The 22,658-nt window shown below is 41.9% G+C and overlaps 1 protein-coding gene across 1 annotated transcript in view; it reads right to left on the bottom strand.

Annotated features, from left to right (window-relative positions):
• The window catches only part of NCAPG2 (non-SMC condensin II complex subunit G2), a 115,525-nt gene that overhangs the window by 69,391 nt on the left and 23,476 nt on the right, over positions 1–22,658 (bottom strand). The window contains exons 7-10 of the mRNA XM_074943425.1: positions 19,067–19,161; positions 16,767–16,836; positions 12,036–12,122; positions 9,180–9,275 (exon numbers count right to left, since the gene is read on the bottom strand). Of these exons, the coding sequence (XP_074799526.1) occupies positions 9,180–9,275; positions 12,036–12,122; positions 16,767–16,836; positions 19,067–19,161 (348 nt within the window). The remainder of the gene's footprint in view (positions 1–9,179; positions 9,276–12,035; positions 12,123–16,766; positions 16,837–19,066; positions 19,162–22,658) is intronic.

The raw sequence follows: 22,658 nt of genomic DNA, 5'->3' as shown, positions 1-22,658 counted from the left end.
CAAGCAGTACCTACATTGGAGCAGGCTAAGGATGGAAGGGTCAAGTGGAGAACCACCATGTCAAACAAGGCATCCTAAGTTCCCTCTAAGCTGCATGACCGCCCAGCAGACTATCAAGTACCGCATACTTCAGGTGCCCCTCCGTCCACTGCTGCACTGCTCCTGCTCTCTGCCTTGGAGCTCCTGGGAGCCTCCTGCTTGCGGTGCAGAGCAGGGAGGGAGGGAGAGGGCATTGATGTCAGGGTGTCCCCCTCCCCTGCACCCCATCTCCACAGAGCAGCGGCAGGGGCAGAGAAGAGAATATACACGACAGGGCCCAGGAGCGGGACAGATGGAGCTTGCTGGCAGCTGCTGTTCTGTCTGAACAAGCAGGCTTCAGACTGGTGAGCGCCGATCTACTTAAAAGGGTAGCGTACTTAAAGGGGCAATGCATGTTTCCACACCCACCCACCCAGAGTCTTTCACACTCACCTCCCAACACATACCTGTATTATTATTGTTGTTACTTCTTGATACTTCTTTCAAAGTGTGTTATTTTAGTTTTTTGACTGGTTTATGCATTTCATAATTTTTATTTCTCTCACGCTTAAATTTAATTTAAGTAGTGAGTTCTAAAATGCCTAACCTGTCCTGGTTGGAGTAATTATCCCTATGCTAACTTTTTAAAAATATATAATATATCTAGGTTTTTTGTTTCTACTGGTGGCACACATCTGCACATTACCTCGATATGGTGCACATAACAAAATTCATTCCACACATGGATGGAAAATATTAGAGGGAACATTGGAGGCATCCGCTGCCGAGTCCTGGACCAAGGCATTGTGAACATGTGGACAGAGCTCCACATGGTTGCTCTACATATGTCTATGCAAGGCACATCCTGAAGGGATGTCGTGGTCATTGCTTGAGCTCTAGTGGAGCTAGCCTGTATGCCAGAGTGGGGAGGTAGATTCAACAGCTGATAGAGTTTAATGCAGTCAGAAATCCATTGGGAGATTCTCTGGGTGAAGATGGCCTGTCCCCTGATTCTCAATGCTATTACAATAAACAGTTTAAGGGACTTCCTAATTATTTTTGTTCTTTTCAGGTAAAAGGCCAGAGCTTGTCAGATGTCGAGGGAATGGAGCTTATGTTCTTCTGCAACTGTGAATGGATTGGTAAACATGAAACCGCTGGGAAAAAATTCAGGCATAGGTGTAAGGAAACTTTATCCTTATGGAATACTATGAATGGCAGGTCCACCATTATAGCTCCGAGTTCCCAAACCCTTCTCACCGAAGTGACAGCAACAAAGGTGGCGGCCTTCGTGGAGAAGAGGGATTGAGAGCAAGATGCCATTCATTAAAAGTCTGTGGGGGGGGGGGGGGAATTGTTAATACCAAGAGTACCAGATTCATGTCCTATTGAGGCGCAATCTTTTGCAGGGGTGGAAAGGTTCTTAAGAAGCCTTTCCAAAATCCAGCGGTGAGCAGGTATGTAAAAACAGTAACCCTCCACAGGAGGATGGAATGTGCTGAGCACGAAACCTGATGTCTTGAAAGATAGAATGTAGTCCAGGATTTGGGGAATCTTCACAGCTTCTAGGGGAATCTTTCCTACTCTTAGAGAGAATGTCTTGTAATGCCGAGGAACATGCCTGTTCTATAGTTTATGCCCATCCAAACAGCACACTCTGAGGTGGAGTGGACATGGATTGGGATGCTTGATCTTGCAATTGTATTGGATCGGAAAGACTGGGGAAGTTCAGGATGGTAATCAGTGGACTGGATGACATGTGCAGGAGATTGGGCCAAAAGGGTGCAATCAGAATGACCGTCACCTTGTTTCATCAGATTTTGTATATCACACAAGGTAGGAGAGGTAGCGGAAGAAAGAAGTAGTTGAATTGGTCTGACCAGGAGAAAAAAAATGGTTACTAAGCTTCTTGTAACTGTTGTTCTTCAAGGTGTGTTGCTCATGTCCATTCCAATTAGGTGTGCGTGTGCCGCGTGCAAAGCAGCCGGAAGATTTTTCCCCTAGCAGTACCCATCGGGTCAGCCTGGGCACCCCTTGGGGGTCGCATCTTCATGGCGCTCAATATAGGGCCCTGCCGATCTGCCACCCCCTCAGTTCCTTCTTACTGCCAGTGAGAAGAAAGAAAGAAGTACTGCCAGTAAGGCTAGGTGGAACACCCTTAGATCTTGCCTCAGCAAGCGCATCTTTGCAGTGTCCTGTTATATAGTTGTTTACAGTCAGTGGTTTTAGTAGTTATATTCTAGTTACTAAATATAACTATTTAGTAGTTATATTAATTTGGGCCCCCCACCCCAACACTCCCGACACCAGGACATGCCTCGGTCCCAGGGTTTTAAAGCCTGCGAGGACTGTGGCAAGTCTATGCCCAGGAGCGACCCACACACTTCGTGTTTGAAGAGTTTGGCAGAGAGCCATTTGAAGGAGCATTGTGAGATCTGCAAGGGGTTTCACCCCAGAACCCTAAAAGACCAGGACCAGCATCTCAAATTCTCCGATTCCTACAATGGAATACAGTAGGGACCATCACTCCAAGAAGAGAAACCTGGATTTGCCCTCCCTGCGTTCACCAATATACAGACTGCCTGCATTCCTGGTGTTCAGTATATGCACTCATCAAGCAGTTCTGGACACCCTAAAAGAGTCTTGATCCAAGACCTATGAATCCGATCCATGTGCCCCCTGGCTTGTGAAAGAGTCATAAGCAACTGATGCCACACACAACTGAAAAAGCCAACAACTCATTCATTCACCTACAAAACAGAAGAGACTATCATCATGTTTCTCACCATTGAGCTCAAAGAGATCTCTGTAACATATATTTACAAGCCATCAAAGATACTTTTCAATTTCGTCAGACTGCCCACACAACAACCAAGTGTACCATATGAATCATAACTGGTGATTTCACCAGCCATACCACTCAAAGCTATACAGAGAACAGTGACGATGGACGTGACGTGGGCAGTCGCTCATCAGTTAAGCCTGATTCATCACCTGAAGCTACATAGTTCTTTTAACAGTTGCCGGTAGAATCATAGAAAATTAGGGTTGGAAGAGACCTCAGAAGGTCATCTAGTCCGATCCCCTGCTCAAAGCAGGACCAACCTCAACTAAATCATCCCAGCCAGTGCTTTGTCCGCCAGGGCTTTGTGTTTATACTCACACTCATAGAAGTGTGAGTATAAACCTGACCTCACCTTTGTTAGCACTACATTAGCTCTCACACATAGAAAACTGGTGCTAGACCCAATTTCGAGATCACATCCTCCTCCACTTGGAATTGAGGTACATGCTTCTGTCATTCCTATCTTTACACCGTTCTGATGTCAGTTCAACTTTGAAAGCAAACTGGTTGGCATTCTCCAAAGATCTTGACATAGCTGTCAGACTTATTGAACCAACACTTAAGAACTACATCCACTTTACTGATGTTATATGTCGCTCTGCTAGGAGAAACCTACCTTGTCAGAGGGAATATAACCTCTGCCTAACACCCCAGTCAGTTATACTGTAGGAGGCATATAAAAATTCTAAGACCATGTCTTTGCTTATGACAATAGCTGCTAGCAAACATTTGCTGTCAAAAGTCACTCAAGAATGCCTAAAATCCTAGCAGAACTTGATAAAAATCGATGGATATGACCCATAACAGCAAAAAAGCTTGGTCAACCATACATAAACTCTGACAATAAAAAAATGAGTGGACATTTCAACATCTCAGCTGATCAGATCACCCACTGAATGCTACTCAGTGGGAAGGTTAAGCAGACCACTACCAACTAGTCATTATTCCAGCAAACACCCCTGGATATATCCCACAATCTAGATCTTACAGTGTCTTTCTCCCTGAAGGAATTGGATGCTGACATCAATGCCTGAAAACAGGGAAACCAGCAGGCCAAGATGACATCTGAACTGGGCAGATAAAAAATTTCTCCCCACATACACAGAAGTGGCTCCTGAGTATGTTTAATACCAGTTTCATCCAGCTCAAACTCCTGAAAATCTGGTAAAAAGCCAAGGCAGTGGCCCTTTTTAACCATCCAACCAAAAAAACTTTCAACCTATCTCACTCCTGTGAGATATTTTAAAATTGTTTGAACAACTACAGTTATTCTGCCTTACACCAATTATCAAACCCTTTCTTATCAACAAACATAGGCTGGTTTTTGCTGGGATCGGTCCTGTCCTGTTCAGCTTCTGAATTTGACAACATATTGAAGATGGACATGAAAGGGGATTAATTATGAGATCAGTGTTTATTGATCTCTCAGCCACTTATGATAGTCAGTCATCGAGGACTCCTTGCCAAGGTACTAACATTAACAAGGAACCACCACTTCATGAAGCTAATACAGACTATACTGGAGGACTAAAGATTCTTCATGAACTTTTGTGGCAAACAGAGCTGATGGCGATGACTGTAGAATGGCCTCCCACAAAGTATTGACTTAGCACCTACATTATACAACATCTACACAAACAACCCTGGAAAAAGGTGCTTTATCACCACACACACAGCACAAGGAGTTTGACTTTAATACTCTGGTGAATGCACTTAACCTCGCCAAGTACAGTAAAAGCTTTGTTATCCGGCATGTTGGGAAGGAATGGGGGGTGCTGGTTAATCAAAAATTCTGGCTAACTAAGAGTTACACTTACCAATGGAATACCAATTTTCAAAGAATTAGAATAAAATCAAAGAATAAAATCAATAAAGAATAAAATAGTATACAGGTACTCACCAATCCAGTAGTAGTACTGCACTGCAGAGTGGTTGGTTTCTTGAAGCACTTAGGTGTATACAGGTCAAGTTTTCTATACAGTAGGTTATCTTATGACACTACATATCGTTATGGGCAGTGTATGGCATACACCCAGATCACTAAATAAATACACTTAAAACTAAAACTATACTGAACATAATGTGATCTTTCTTTGATGATTCAGAAGGCACTTCAGGATCTTGCAGTGCCTCAGTGTCATCATTATAAACATCAATTCTCATTATAGATGTAAAAGGTGCAGGAGATTGGGCTGAATCTATGACGACCCTATGACAAACCCTGAAAGCTGCTTTTTGAATACATTCCTGATATCAGCTTGCTTATTGTCTCCTGCCTCTTTTCCATAAAAGAGTGCAGAATGTGCAATTGCATTACCTCCTGGTCAGTATACTAGTCCCAGATACTAGATTGAAGATTTGTATTGGGAGATATCAGAAATACTGGTTAATAGAGCTTTCTAGTTGATAAAGTGCCGAATAACACAGCTTTTACTGTACTATTACTCCTGGGGAATTCTGCGCCACTACACATGCGCAGAATTTATGTCGCCTGCAGACGGGGAAGCAAAGGGAAACCACAAGAGCAGTCACGCGACTGTCCCCAGCAGTATGTTTCAGGTGCCCGGGGCAGCCAGCAGAGATTTAAGTTACTGTGAGGCAGGACTGGGGAAGATCCTGCTGGTGGCTCCTACCCTGCACTGGGCTCAGCTGCTAGTCCTGGCTGGACAGGATGCAACTTCCTGTTCCCCCTGCATGGCATCCAGGGCCACCCCCAGGTTTCTCCCCCAGCTGCAGGAAGCTCTGCAAACTCCCCCCTCCCCCCCCACTGCTTCCTGCACCCATCATTCCTCAGCTGCAAGGGGAGGGATCCCTGTATAGAGAGCTGCTCCCCCATCTGCCCAACCCCCGTGCATCCAGACCCCCTCATACCCAGACCTTCCCGCCAAGCCTCACCTCCAATACACATTCAGACCCTCCCCCCAATGAGCCCCATTCCCCCTGCACCTGGACTCCCACCGCACCGAGCCCCAACAAGCTACACCTGGATCCCAACCCCACTGAGCCCCACTCCCCCAGCATCTGGATCCCGCATTAAGCCCTCCACACTCAGACCCCCCACATTCAGACCCCCCACCACTTTTACCTGGACCCCCCTGTAGAGTACCATCACCGTTGCACTCAGAACCCCTCCAACAAACCCTTGTGAACCCAGATCCCCCCCCACACCTGGATCCCCCACTTAGCTGCCCACACCCAGATTGCCCCACACAGAACCCTCTCAACCCACACCTGGATCCCCCCCACAGTAAGCCCCTCCACTTTTGGATCCTGCCTTGCTGAGCCTGCCTGCCCACACCTGGTGCACCTGGCATGGAGGAGCGGGGCCCTGGGGTGTTTCTGGGGTAGGCCTGGTCCTTGCACTGTGCCAGGGTTGGGTGCAGCCTCACCGCTGAGTCCGTGTCTTGGGTAGGAGCTGCACAGTGATCTCTCACCTCTGTGCAGCCAGTGGTCTGTGCTTCCCAATGCCATGCTGGAGCCTCCACATTTATATGACAAATAAAATTTGCACAATCTTAAAATATTGTGCGCAGAATTTTTAATTTTTTGGTGCAGAATGCCCTCAGAAGTATACTATGTATCTTCAAATGAAGCAAAGATGCAAGTCAATGAACTATGGGCAAATGAAACAAAGATGCAAGTCAATGTATTGGCTGCTTACACAAAGCTGATGGAGGATGGGCCAGCTGGCTGAAATTGGAAGGCCTTCTCCTTTGAGATCTCTCTCTAAACTGGATAACCTGACTGCTGGAAATACTTCTGGGAATACTGTCGGTATTGTTGCTACTGTTATTGCTGACCCTCGTGGAAACATCTCTCTATCACTGGGCTATAAAATCCCAGCAAACAAGGGACAATGCTTGAAACCCAGTGAAGGCATTACACCAGGCAAAAACAAACTATCAAACTAACTAATCGAACACTAAGGTACTAATACTAACTATAACTATATACAAAAAAAGAGAGAGAGAGAGAGAGAAGGAGAAGAAAACTCTCTGAGTTAAGAAAAGAGTGAGGTAAATACCACACAGAACACTCCGACTTAAGCTGCAGACAGTGAGAAGGAAGTGAGCAGGGTTAGGGCAGTGCCGCCCTTAAATAGCTATGGGAGGGGTTATGAGGGACAGAAGGCCCTGGCAGGTACTGTTAAGCAAAGTTCTCTGGCTTCAGTGTGCACGCACACCTGAGTGGAATAAATATCTGCAACTACTCACTCAAAGAGGAACTGGAGTGGTGGCAGGTCTGCATCTCCCTATACTCCCTCATCCTGGAGCACGAGGGCATCTACAGCACAGGCACAGACACTGTTGATGAAACTCTCCAATCCAGAATACACAGGAGCGCACACATCCTGATGTGAATCTCACACAGGGATGCTGTTCAAAGAATTAGCTGAACATGACAGAATGACATTGTGGCTAAAAGGGCTAATGCAATCCTTGGATGTATAAACAGGGGAATAGCAAGTAGGAGTAGAGAGGTTCTATTACCTCTATGCTGGCATTAGTGCAAGTGCTACTGAAATAGTGTGTTCTGGAGTCCACAATTCAAGGAGAATGTTTGAAAGATTGAAGAAAGTTCAGAGAAGATTCACGAGAATGATTAAATTATTTAAAAACATACCCAATAGTTAAGCTTCAAAGGATTCAGTTTTTATTGCTAAGTGTTAGTTTCACCATACACACAAACCAATGAAAAACTATTTACAGATAGGCAAAGTACAAAAAATGCTGCTTGAGAACTCTGATTTAAGCATTTTTAGTTCGTACATTTTGACGAGCGATGTTGACAATTTGTGTTTCAATAGTTATAAAGCTCTAAATGTTTGAATCTCAATGTTTACTCCCAGTAATAATTATTCTGATTCCCCCCCACATAATTTCCTGCAACTGCGAAAAGTTAAATGGTTAAAAATAAAACATGCTTTTAAAACATCTGTTGACATCACTAAAAATAAAAATCAAATTCTACCAAGCCCACTTATAAAGAAAGATGCAAGGACATCAATCTTTTTATCTTAAAGAGAAAAGATTAAGTAAGGGGTGACTAAATCACTGTCTAGAATATCCACAGAAATTTTAATGTGGGCTGTTCAATCTAGCAGACAAAAGGTACAAGAAGAGCCAATGGCTGGAAGCTGAAGCTAGACAAATTCAGACTGGAAATAAGGTGCCAATTTTTAACAGTCAGGGTAATTAACCGCTGGAGCAGTTTATCAAGGGTTGCGATGTATTCTCCATCACTTGGAATTATTAAAAATGAGGTCTGGATGTTTTTATAAAGTTGCCTGTACACTGCACATCGCTGTCAGCACTGTGTAAGGTACATGTAGCTACACACCATAGCAAAAAGCAGGCTGCATCCATAATGTAAAAGTTTAATCAATTAACTGATAACTGAAACTGATAAGTATCAAACTTAATGATTAAACCCCTCTGCCGCCCCCTGCACCCAGGGATCCTGGCTCCCTGGGTAAAATGTGGAGGTGCTGCAGCACCCCCACACCGTTAGCTCCCCGGTTAAACATTTAATCAATAGAATTTTAATAGTTTACACAGTTACTGCTCTACAGCGGATGAAGGCTCCAGCACCGGGGAGCTGGTGGAGCCTTTCCCCACTCCCTTCTCATTGATGGAGCCTTTCCCAACTGCCAGTCTCTCCCTATAGCAGGGGAAGGCTCCAACAGCGTGCCTTTACTAACCATAGCACCGTAGATAGTGAGGCATTGCTTTTTATACCCATCTTAGGTGGCGGACTAGCCATGCAGGTATTCTACATGCCCCCATAAGAAGAGTGCAGTATAGACATACCTTAAGAGAGATGCTCTAGTTCAAACAGGAAGTAATTCAGGGAAATCTAATGGCCTATGCTTTGCACGTCAGACTAGATGATCACAATAGCCCCTTCTGCCTCAATCTTTGAAACAAACATAGCAATATTTGTAAAAATAGATATGTTTAAAAATTCCAAAACAAGACATCCACTGCAAACACTTCTCCCTCTGGGAAGAGGATGGAAGAACAAACATGTAAAAGTTTTAAGTCACATTGCTTAATGCACTAGTGGAAAGCAGTGGAAGTGCCAGTGAGGAGCACAGTACAAGAACCTGTATATGACATATGAGGCCTCGTTCCTTTTAGGTCTCCATCCTTTAGAGCCACTTTGGATACAATTAAGCTCCAAGCTGTACGGAACCCCATTTCATAGACATTTTGTTTCAATACCACTATTACAAATTGTAACATTTTAAAGAAAAAAAATCAATGTGAATGTTACACCAACTGCAATTTGAAGATATCCAGTAAAGGAGAATTACCTTTAATGCTCTCCAAAGGATAGGTTGATACAATCTGTGCAGCATTTCTTCAACTCCCTGACGAACTTTACTTTGTTTGTGAAAGTAACTCAGTAACTGTCAAAGCAAAACCAATGTTAATGTATGAAATACATTTCATATGCTAGGTTTCATACATTTGAGAAAGGTAGCTTGTTTTATTCCACTATGTCTTTTACAAAAGAAAATTGACTTTTTTAGTCTGCATAAATACAATTATTTTAGGTCAAGCTAGTCTATGTATTAAAGTGTTATTTTTAAATATGTTCAGATCACTTAGGGAACAAAACTCTCCTTCCCAGATATCAAAGTTTTATTATGAAATTCTCACTGAAATCTTATTTTACACTGAATAATGATTGCTACATTATTGCATGCCTTCCTCTCCAAAGTCTCTGCCATGAGATAGATCCAAAGAATCAAGACATTGATTCCTAATAGATTGAAAATGCAGACTCATCACCAAAATATTTCAAGAATTAAAGCCTATTCTGAAAATAAAGTTCTAAAACATATAATAGTATAAGAGTGAAGAAGTTAAGAACTGAATTATTCTAATGTATATAAAATTAAAATATTGAAAGCAATATGTCAAAAACCAAAGGCAGAGAACCCTGCAGTCATCACTGGTCTTGTACCTGAAAGATTCACTTCCAGTAAATAAGGTTTTGGCCTGATTTTCATATGTTCTGACACTCCCACTGATTTCAAGGTAAGTTGCAGATGCAGAGCACTTCTGAAAATTGGACTTTAAAAGAAAAAAACGGGGGGGGGGGGGAGGAGGAGGAGGAAAGAACCCATTCCAAAATAAAGTTGGAGTTGTGGTTGAAAATTTTCTATTTATAGAGAGGAAAACATCTTAGAAGAATGTTTTAAAAACCCAAATATTAGAAAGCCAGGAAATTAAGTTCAGCAAAACAAAAAACGATCAGTTATGGAAGACCATTACTTGGAATCTATGATGAAGTCTGTATAGGTTTGTATGATACATACTCTATATGACTATACAAGGTCAAGATGCTAAGATGTGTCAGGGCAGGAAGTTTCAACAAGTTTTCCTCTTTGACAATTATAGTCATTAACTCCTAAGCAAGTTTAACGTGCCACCATATACACCAACTTGATTTCGACAATATTTACATGCCAGATAGTTACCAAAATGTTGGCTGGTACACAATCTCCGATTAACCTTCCCACTTTGGCTAAATTTGTTACCTGTATGGCAGTTTAGCCAGCTAAAGTTATTGTTAAAAAAGTACCTTAAACATTAATTTACATATTTTGAACTTTCCTGTCCCACAAAATGAACCTTAATTTAGAAAATGCCCTGGTTTTCTAATGTCTTGATTTTAATTCTACTACTATGTTGTATAAAGGTTTTTTCCTCCCTTTAAGTTACTTATATTTTCTCAATATTAAAATTGTGTCTGGGAGTCTTTTTTTGTGTTTTGAAAGTCTTTAAGAACTGCTCAGTGAAATGGATCCATGTTGCTGTTGGGGTTTATAATCTCCTTGAGGTTCTAAGGAGGCTTCTAATCTGGTGTTAGAGGAAGGCGCTGAAAGATAGTCTGGCAGCAGGGAGTTTCCAAAGCATTACCCTACTGGATTCCCCACCAAAAAAAACAGATGAACTAGCCATGAGTAGTTAACTCTCTGACGAATGGAGTTCTTAGACTAAGTTACCATGAATAGAACTTCAATTAGTAGCTGCTAGAAGCAGGGAACGCTCTCCCTGTCTAATTGAAAGAAGGAGCTGTTTTCATGACTGCGACACTCTATCCCATGAGATAAACTCAGTTATGAATGAGAAGCAAGAACTGATTTGGGAAACACGAATCCTCTTCGAGAAGCAGCTTCTGCCAGCACTATGAACAGAAGAAGTAAGGAGCATGGGCTGCCAGATACCATCACAACCTGTGATAATAAAATAGGCTGTCTCTAAAGACTAGGGGGTAGAAAATTCCCATAGGGCCAACAGCACATAACTCTACTCCTAAACTAATGGGAAAAAAAGCATTTAAAAAGTTATATTTGCATTCAATTGGGAACTAATTGTTCTTAAAGCTGACTTCCTGAAAACAGTTTACATGGAATGGGCACACCTGACAATGTAATTTTAAAACACAGGGGATCCTAATGGGCTTAAAGTCATTGGGGAAAAAAAAATTCTTACCTATGATACTAATGCAACCGTGAATAATGAACTTCAAAAGCTAATTTTCACCATCTCTGTTGTCTACCTTTTCATTTCACTCATTTTAAAATAAATTAGCAGTGTGACAATTTCTAGTCAAGTTCGCTGTGTTTTTACATAAGATACAATGCTTAGGTTGCAAATAGTGCAGGGAAGCATATAAGTACAAACAAAAACCCTTCGAACAGATTTTATTTTAATATTATGAAATTGAACATAAATTTATATTAAGTTGTGCAAAATCCCTTCTTCTATTTTTTGATCTGCATAGAATATCAGGGTTGGAAGGGACCTCAGGAGGTCATCTAGTCCAACCCCCTGTTCAAAGCAGGACCAATCCCCAATTTTTGCCCCATATCCCTAAATGGCCCCCTCAAGGATTGAACTCACAAGCCTGGGTTTAGCAGGACAATGCTCAAACCCACTGAGCTATTCCTCCCTAAATTTGTACCTAAACGATTTAAGTGCCCCAGTTAACAAAAACTAATGAATAGATTTTCAGAATCAGTACACTATTCTTAACATAGATTAAGACAAACTTAAGACAAACAGAATATTCTCATATTACAATAATCTGATTGTGAAAAGAACTTTAAAACACACATTGTGCTAGTACTTTTATGTGGTGTTTGACAACAACATACCTCTCTCACTTTAGGATGCACTGGAGAACTCCTAGGAAGATTAATTCCATGATGCATGAAATCCTGAATGCAATTATGCTCAAGAATCTAAAGTAAAAATGCATTACAAACTATAGTTAACATACAAGATTATAGGCTGCACAGGTATGATTTACTTAAGGTTGCTTGATACTTTACATTTTCATACTTTGTTTTCAGATGCCTATAGCTAAGCCCCTTCGTTTTCAGTTTAAACTGATTTTTACCAAAAAAGTCCCGGGTTTTACAAAAGTATTATTCATTTTTCCCCCCAATTTTCACCCTAGTTTTGTATCTTTCAGATACATTAAAAAAACCTTGTTTTATTAAGAAAATACATATATCTCATGCAACATATTGTATTACGATAATACATTAGTCTGTGTATATGCAAAGCGGCCTGTTGAAGTAAAGGTATGTATTAGACTGAAAGATACGCAACAAATAGGCACACATGCAAACTTTGAAGTACATGCGCATCTGAACATACTGATGAATCTCACACCCACCACGTACACATTTCAAGCTGTTAGCAGATAACTAGGGCTGTCAAGCGATTAAAAAAAATTAATCGCGTTATTAAATAATAGAATACCATTTATTAAATATTCTGGATGTTTTCTACATTTTCAAATATACTGATTTCAATTACAACACAGAATACAAAGTATACAGTGCTCACTTTATATTTATTTTTTATTACAAATATTTGCACTGTAAAAAACAAAAGAAATAGTATTAGGTGAATTGAAAAATACAAGTACTGTAGTGCAATCTTTTTGTCATGAAAGTTGAACTTACAAATGTAGAATTATGTACAAAAAAACCTGCATTCAAAAATAAAACAATGTAAATCTTTAGAGCCTACAAATCCAAATCAGTCCTGATTTCTTGTTCAGCCAATCACGCAAACAAGTTCGTTTACCTTTGCAGAAAATAATGCTGCCTGCTTCTTAATTACAATGTCACCTGAAAGTGAGAACAGGCCTTTGCATGGCACTGTTGTAGCCGGCATTGCAAGTTATTTACATGACAGATGCGCTAAAGATTCATATGTCCCTTCATGTTTCAACGACCACTCCAGAGGACATGCGTTCATTCTTATGATGGGTTCTGCTCGATAACGATCCAAAGCAGTGCGGACTAACACATGTTTATTGTCATCATCTGAGTCTGATGCCACCAACAGAAGGCTGATTTTCTTTTTTGGTGGTTCGGGTTCTGTAGTTTCCGCGTCAGAGTGTTGCTCTTCTAAAACTTCTGAAAGCATGCTCCACAACTCACCCCTCTCAGATTTTGGAAGGCACTTCAGATTCTTAAATCTTGGGGTGAGTGCTGTAGCTATCTTTAGAAATTTCACATTGGTATCTTCTTTGCATTTTGTCAAAATTTCCAGTGAAAATGTTATTAAAAACAAACAACATGTGCAGGGTCATCATCCAAGACTGCTATAACATGAAATATATGGCAGAATGCAGTTAAAGCAGAACAGGGGACATACAATTCCCAAGAAGTTCAATCACAAATTTAATTAATGCATTTCAAGAGTCATCAGCATGGAAGCATGTCCTCTGGAACAATGGCCGAAGCATAAAGAGGCATATGAATCTTTAGCACAGCTGCCACGTAAATATTTTATGATGCCAGCTACAACAGTGCCATGCGAACGCCTGTTCTCACTTTCAGGTGACATTGTAAGTAAGAAGCGGGTAGCATTATCTCCCGTAAATGTAAACAAACTTGTTTTTCTTAGCGATTGGCTGAACAAGAAGTAGGACTGAGTGGACTTGTAGGCTCTAAAGTTTTATACTGTTTTGTTTTTGAGTGCAGTTATGCAACAACAACAAAAAAAAAAAAAGACACCACATTTGAAAGTTGCACTTTCATTGATAAAGAGATTGCACTGCAGTACTTGTATGAGGTGAATTGAAAAATATTTCTTTTATCATTTTTACAGTACAAATATTTGTAATACAAATAATATAAAGTGAACACTGTGCACTTTGTATTCTGTGTTGTAATTGAAATAGACATATTTGAAAATGTAGAAAAACATACAAAAATATTTAATAAATTTCAATTGGTCTTCTTTTGTTTAACAGTGTGATTAATCGTGATTAATTTTTTTTAGTTAATTGCATGAGTTAACTGCAATTAATCCACAGCCCTACAGATAATGGTTTAAAGATCTGACACACTAAAATGGGAAGAAAACGAAAATCTGTATCAGAATGTGTTTCAGAAGACAAGAAAGTATTCAAAAGTTTAAACAAAAAACGAGAGAAAAGGATTAAATTGAATGTGTGCGCTGCAAATGTGTGGCTCAAGTATTAACTGTAAATATTTATAGGCTAATAGTTCTAAGTCTACAACAATAAACTATTTATTCAAATGAAAAGTTTTATTTGGGGATTAGAGATATATTGTTTTCTTAAACTCAGAGGTGGCATTGCTTTGAGTTCTGTTTTAGTTCTTCAGCAAACCACATTAAATTCCATTCATCAAAGCACTAATCCACTGCACGGGTTCTCAAATTTCATTGCACCACGACCCACTTCTGACAACAAAAATTACTACACAACTCCAGGAGCGGGGACCGAAGCCCAAGCCCCACTGCACCGAGCAAGAGGGCCAAAGCTGAAAGCTCAAGGGTTTCAGCCCCAGGCAGGGGGTCTGTAACTTGAGTCCCACCGCCCAGGGCTGAAGCCCTCCGGCTTTGGCTTCGGTCCCAGGCGGTGGGGCTTGGGCTTCAGCCCTGTGCCCCAGCAAGTCTAAGCCAGCCCTGGCGACCCCATTAAAATGGGGTTGCGACCTACTTTGCGGTCCCGACCCACATTTTGAGAACTGCTGATCTACTGAGAATACTTCTTTCCCTGTCCTTCCGTCCACCAAAATAAGCCATGATATTGAGCCAGAAAAATTTTTAATAGTTTTTTCCACCGATTTTCACCTGTTTTGTGGTTGTGGTCATAAACACTGATAAATTCCCAGGAAAAAATACATAAAATAAAAAACAAAAACAAAGTGCCCTACTTATAGCTAACTATTTTGAGCTAAATTTTTCCATGCTGGGTGCCTCTCTTGGACTGATTTTTTTTTCATGTTTCATCAAAAATTGTTCATCCATTTCTCAGAACAAGGTTAGGGATATAAAATGCCTCCATGCTGTAGAGCAGGGACTTGAAATTTTGCTAGGACAGTGGTTGGGTATCAAGGATGTGCTGTTTGCTGTCCCCTTAAAAATCTGTCCAAATTTGGCCAAAATTACAGGCCTCTGAATTTCTCAGTTCATCAGTTCTCTGATGACTGTCTACACTAAGCATGCTCAAGTTCAGGACTGCAGGGGTTAACTTTCCTTCCAGTTGTTCCTTTCAGCTGTCAAAGGCTGCCGTGGTGCTGAGCACAGAAACAGAGCATAGAGACTCATGTATGCCCAATGATCCCGCTGTTAGTGCCCAGGTAACGAGAAAGAAGGAGAGGAACTGAGCCTGCGTTAATGGCAAGGCATGGGGGAAGACTGAAGGAGAGACTAAAACCAGGACAAGAGGTCAAGGAAAGTCTGGAGAGAACAGAGGAAGAAGGGTCTAGAGTACACCTTCCCTCAGAACCTGAAATTGAAACAAGATTTGAGTCTCAACATTCTATGGTTGTCAGCAAACAGATGTTAAACCCACTGTGCCTTACCTCCCTTCTAGTGGCTAGTCTACATAGAGGATGACAACCTACAACTGTGATAAGTTATTATGTTAGCTCAAGTGGCAGAGGTTTATGCTGTGTATCTGAAGATTCTAACCTTGTTTAAGAACTAAGTGAATGGCAATACGGTTCAAATTGATGAAATTTGCTTTTTTTAAAAAAAAACATGAAACTACAATAAAGTGAATGCTAAGATTGTAAAGTCAAGGACGCAAAAGTTAGGAAATGCTGAAATTAAGGTTACCCATGCAACCTTAAGTTATTTCCTTCTTTCACAAACTTCATATCGAAATCACGTTAAATTTTAAAATGCTAGCTGCCTACATCTGTTACCTAAATTATATTTACTTATCGAAAACAGAAAAACTCCAAAACTTGTCAAACATCTACAGCTAAAGGTTAAGCTTTATTTCAGAAAAGCTATAATACTAAAGTATCTTAAACCTAGTTCTTACCATAGTGTCTTAAAAGAAGGGGGGAAAAAGAGAGAGAGAGAAAGAATAAACGAACGAACATACAAGAAACATGCCCTAGGCATGTAAACTCAAAAGCCGCTAGCAAGCACTATCCTTCAGGGCAAAGTGCATACTCAGCCACTACTCAAAGCTATAACTCAGTTTCTTCCACTAAATTTGGAATATTGCACAAAAGATTGAAAAAAGTAGAGAAGATAGACATGCTGTTTGAATCTAAATGGGCAATTAGATCAAAGAACTACAGTGGCTGAATTAATCATCCTTTCTCCTTCCAGTATTACTTCTAAAGACAGGAGATTAAGCAGCAGTTGTGCTCGGGAGATGGGTCGGAGGAATATTTGTTGAAAACTGATTGCTCTCCCAAACAAGGCATCAGATCTATTGGCCAAAACTGAAGGGAGAAATGTTGTATAAAAGGTGCGTATGGAGCTATACAATTGTCAAAAGAAAAAAAATAAATTCTGAACCTTTTAACTGGATCAATTTCAAAGAATCTTTAGATTAACTAATCTTAATAGCAAATTCAAAACAGAGTATGTACCTCTAAGATCTCTCCTGAAGCCTTCTTCCAAGCCCTGAAATAGATTTCTGCAATATATGCCATCAGAGATCTGTGTTAACCAATTAAGAGAAAAGAAATATCAAACTTCTATACCATCTTTACAATAAATATTGTACAAAAAAAGTTAGTATGTTTGTTGGTGTTGAGTGGCAAGGGGTATTACACAGTCTCTTTCAGCACTGTTTTTAATACCAGCAAAAACTTGAAATCTATTTTAGTAATTAATACACCAACAGAAGAATATAAAGTTTACTCAGTTACAGATTTCAAAGAAACCCTCCATTAAAATTTTATATATTTTAAAGAGAAAACCAAAGCACCCACTGAATATTATTGCAGGTATTATATATTACCTCATCTTTAAAAAAAATTAAGGGTATGTTTCCAAAGCAATGCAGTTTTTAATGTTCACATTCCAAAATATGTAATACAGTGATGTCGCAAAGCATTGTGCAGTCTGCTTTGGCAGCATACATGCTGTAACCTTATATTAATGAAATAAGAACTACAACCAAAAGAACTAAGCATAATAGCATTTGCACATTTCAGAAGTGAGAGAACTGATGTATTTATATAGAATAAAATACTTGCACTGAATCTCGAGTGCTTTAAATTATTTAAAAAGCAAATCTGAGAAGAACTGTTCTAAATCAGAAGCATTATGCAGATTATTTTAACTTAAAAAGAATACCTCAGTATCTTTACTGAACTATTTTGCAATTAATCTCTCACAATCTCTTTAAACTGGTACCATATAAAAGAGTACAATGCTACGTAATTAGTAATTTATCACCAAACCAGATGAATTCTTCCAATTAGGCAAATACAGTTTTGTCCCTATCCAGAGGACCTGTGCTAGTTTTTTATATTCTGCAATATATTTAATTGTAGTAATCCAATCAGGACTGGTGCCCCATTTTGTTGGGCAACATATAAATATACAAAAACAGAGGTTTGTTTTCACAGCTAGTTAGTGCATGACAAGATGGGGTGTGAATGTACAGCATGCTAGCCTGCAATGTTCTAAACTGACTGTGTGGACCTACTATACTGCACTAAAAATTCCCTACTGCACATGTAGCGTGGTGTACATTCACATCCGGGCTTGCCACGCATACCTAGCCATGGACACAAGCCATGGGTCAACCTTTTTGTGGATGTATACTACATTTATATTATGAGGGAAAAGTAAAATTTAAAACCTAAACAGGTACAGATAAGCCTGTGTGTTTTTATAATTTGTGTAAAAATATGAAGAGACAACATGAAAGTATCTGGTTCAAAATATTTAGTTGGCTGACATAAACATCCATATATTTTGAGATTCCGTGATGTTTTGGCCATTCGGCTCCCATTCACTCTGAGAATTGTACACAGCTAAACCACCTGTTGCTACTGATTGATATAGTTAGGTTCACAAGAAGTTCAATACAACATTAGTTGATTACTTTGTAAAACATATGAGAGTCCTTGGGTTTTTAGATAGCTAAAAAAAAAAAATCAATACTAAAAAAATACATTCTTCATCCACACATCAGGCCCTTGGGCGCCAATCCCGCAACTTATTCCTCAGAGGCAGACTCCTATGCACAACCTTACTGAAGTCAATGGGAGTCTCCACATGAAACAAGTACTATGCATCTTTTTTATACAGGACATTCCACTTATTAGCTACCTCTCAGTTCCCAGCAAGAAGTTGCTATTATCAAAAGGCAGCCAATAAGCAAAAGGCAGATTTGCAGGGCTGCAGGCAAGGAAGGAAGCACTAGAACATGCCTTCCTGGATGCAGCCCTGCAAACGTATCTGCAGAGGAGAGAGATACCGTGCAGTCACGTGGCCCCCAGTACCTCCACTCCCCATGGAAAGTCCTGCTATCTGGGCTGCAGTGCCTCCTTCCTGCAGCTGCCAGGCCCACACCTTCCCCTCCCGGCTACAGGCAAGTTGGCAAGGCTGCAGCAATGGAAGACATGAAAAAGTGGCATAACTATTGCCAATATTTGAATCCTATTAATGTTAAAGTCTATGGAACAGGATTGGTTCCTGTAAAAAGGTTGCTATTGGCCAGAAGTTAATATCAGGATTGCTATTAACCAGCATCCACTGTATAGACAAGATATAGAGTTATTGAAGCAATATGGAAGTTATTCGGTATATTTGTAGAACCTGATCTTTTCATTCAGGTGTATTTCATCCATAAGCTAGAAGTTCCATCTCTGAAAACTTAAAGCAAAGTTTGCCATTATGAATGCTGGCTAATCACTGTAACTGTGATACATACTTTGAAAAACACTGCAACTGGTTCTTAATAGTCCCATGGATCATTTTAATGAAGTTTACATTCCAGCTCAACAGAAAGCTTAGGAATCTTCTTCCCTGTTAAGGAAAAAAATGGAAATAAGCCCAAATCAGGAATCATCAATTTAAAATCCATTTCAAGTTGTTAACTGCAAAAAAATGGTTACTAGCCTTCCATAACTGTTGTTCTTTGAGATGTATTCCTCATGTTCATTCCAATGTAGATACGTGCTTACCCCAAGCACCGCCACCGAAAAGTTTTTCCCTATGGTGTCCGTCGGGTCAGCTCTGGTGCCCCCTGGAGTCATGCTCTCATACCGCTGGAAATAGGGCCCCACCACCCCCTCAGTTCCTTCTTGCCAGCTAATTCCGACAGAGATGCAGGCGAGGAAGTTTTGGAATGGACATGAACAACACTCTCAAAGAACAACAGTTACGGAAGGTTAGCAAACATTTTCTCTTCAAGTGCTTGCTCATGTCCATTCCAATGTAAGCGATTCCCAAGAGTTGCACAGGTCGAGGGTTCGGAGTTCATTGACACACTAACTAACACAGCGTGGCCAAAACTCGCGTCATCTCTAGTTTGTTAGGTGATGGCATAATGGGATGCGAAAGTGTGGACTGACAACCCTGTTGCCATTCTACAGATGTCCTGAATCGGAACTTGTGCCACGATGCCACCGCCGATACTTGAGCTCTTGTAGAATTGGATGTCAGCGGAGGAGCTGGGACCTTCGCTAGATCATAGCATGTGCAGATACATGAAGCAATCCACAATTAAATTTTCTGGGCTGGGACTGGACAGCCTTTCATTCTGTCTGCAATGGCTATAAAACTTTATATCTGTGCGTGCGGATATCAGCAGACATAAAGCGGATATCCGAGGAGCTGCAGATCCCTACTGGGAACGGAGGGTGGAGGGGTCTGGGTTCGGGAGAGCAGCTCCCTGTCAGAGACCCCTCCCCCCACTCGCACCACCAGATCCCCCTCCTCTAAGCCCCCTCCACATCAGGAGCCCCCCGCACCCTCACCCCCACTGACCCCTACCTCCTGCATCAGGAGTCCCCCACACCCGGACCCACACCCACTGAGCCCCAAGCAGCAGCACTCTGACCCTCCACCCCACCAAGCCCCACTCCTCCAGACCCAACCCCGGCCCTGCAGAGTCCCATTTCCCCTGCACACATAATCCCACACCAAGCCCCTGTGCATGCAGACCCCCCACCGAGCTGCCAGCACCCAGATTGCGCCACATACAACCCTGGTACTCTTGAGGGAATTCTGCACCAAAAAAATTCTGCAAAGTTCTGCATATTTTAAATTGTCAAAATAACACAGAAACAATATAATCACACCATTTTCAATTATTTGCTGACAAGTATTTTGAAATAAATTACCAAAATAATTGAAAATGGTGTGATTATATTGTGTTATTTTGACAAAATATGCAGAATTTTAAAATATTTTGTGTAGAATATTTAATTTTTTGGCACTGAATTCCCTCAGGAGTAGAGCGTGCAAACCAGATATCCATGTTATATCCACGGATATAAATTTGGTATCTGCACAGGGCTCTATGGATTTCCAAAAGGGCTTAGTTAGTCCTTTCTATGTAAAGAGCAAGTGCACGCCTAACTTCCAGCGAGTGGAGTGTCTGTTCCTCCCTTTTAGCATGTGGCTCAGATAGAAGACTGGAAGGAAGATATCCTGGTTACTACGGAATTGTGAGACCACCTTTGGCAGGAAGGCCGGGTGTGGCCGCAGCTGAACCTTGTCCTTGAAGATGACCATGTATGGTGGTTCTGAAGTAAGAGCTCTGATCTCTGAGACCCTTCTGGCAGAAGTAATGGCGACCAGGAGGGCCACTGTCCAGTACAGGTACAGCAGAGAGCACATTGCCAGTGGTTCAAATGGGGGGCATGTTAGCCTTGCCAGCACCAAGGTCCCAGGAAGGGACTGGCTGGCATACCTGGGGGTGTAGCTGCTCCAACCCCTTAAGAAAAACCACAGATCAAGTTTGAGACGATCAACCGTCATTCACCCACAAGTGAAAGGTCGAGATTGCAACTAGATGGACATCGTTAGGCCTTGCTGTTTCGAGGGGATTAGGTAATCTAGAATGAAAGGGCAGTGTCGACTGAGTAGGCGAGATGCCCTTTTGCGCTGAGCAGATAAACAATCTCTTCCACTTCGCCAGGTAAAAGCACCTCATCAACAGGCCCAGAGCATTCCAGTTCTGTGGGGGATCAACCATGGAGCTTCCATGCCATGAAATGAAGAGACTCAAGGCTCAGATGACGTAGACAGCCGTGGTCCTGACAGATCAGGTCCGGAAACGGGGGCAAGCTGATTGGCCTGTCCACCGAGAGATCTAGGAGGGTGGTGAGCCAGTGCTGATGCATCCAGGCCGGGGCTATCAGGATAAGACACATCCTATCCCTTATGAGAGGGATAGGAGGGAACATGTAGAAGAGATGGTCCGTCAAAGGGAGGAGAAAGGTGTCTGTGAGCGAATCCAGGCTGTAGCCTAGGAAGGAGCAGAACTGAAGATACGTCTTGTGCTTTGTCGTGAACAGGTCTACCTGGGGGTTCCCCACCTCTGGAAAACGGTACTCAACATCTGGGCAAATGGACCACGCATAATGGTTGGAAAAGGATCTGTTGAGATGGTCCACTAAATCGTTCTGTGACCCCGGGAGGTAGAAGGCTTTGAGGTGGATCAAGTGGCTATGCAGAATTCCCACAGGCGAAGAGCTTCCTGGGAGAGGAGTGCGCTCTGCCCTGCTTATGTAAAATGTTGCTGTTATGTCTGTAAGGACCGACACGCAGTTGCCCGCCAAAGGGGGTTGGAACACCTGGCAGGCTAGGCACGCTGCAGTCAGTTTCCTCATGTTGATGTATAACAAGAGCTCCTCCGGGGACGAGAGGCCCTGAATCCTGAGGGTCCCCAAATGAGCCTCCCCATCCCATCACCGACACGTCTGTGACAAAAGATATTGGCGGTTGGGGCCTCGAGACTGTGACTACTGCACATACTGTGCGTGGGTCTAACCACCAAAGGAGGGTGGAAATCATCGACAGGGGAAGCGAGACTGCCCTGTCCAGATGGTGTTGGCCCAGCACGTATACCGATGCCAGCCAAGTCTGGAAAGCCCTGAACCATAGTCTCATGCGTTGCACCACATTGGTACATGCTGCCATATGCCCCAGGAGCTTTACACAGTTTCTTGCTGCGGTGATGGGGAAGGCTCTGGCCTGGGTCAAGTAGAGAACCACCCCGATGAATTCTATCCCTTGAACCGAGAAAAGGGTAGATTTCTGCATGTTTATCAACAGCCCCAAGGCCTGGAAAGTTGACTGTATTAACTCCACATCTGCCTCCACCTGGGCCTTGGAGCAACCTCTGATCAGCGAGTCATTGAGGTAAGATAGACCTGAACCCCTTGTCTCCTTAGGAAGGCTGCAACGACTGCCATGCACTTTGTGAACACCCAAGGGGCCGCTGACATGCCGAATGGGAGCATCGTAAATTGGTAGTGCATGCGGTTCACAACGAATCATAGGAACCTTCTGTG

Source organism: Natator depressus, chromosome 2, assembly GCF_965152275.1.
Source record: "Natator depressus isolate rNatDep1 chromosome 2, rNatDep2.hap1, whole genome shotgun sequence".
Lineage (NCBI taxonomy): Eukaryota > Metazoa > Chordata > Testudines > Cheloniidae > Natator > Natator depressus.
The sequence above is the reverse complement of the archived record's forward strand: the minus strand, read 5'-3'. Positions and strand labels throughout refer to the sequence as shown.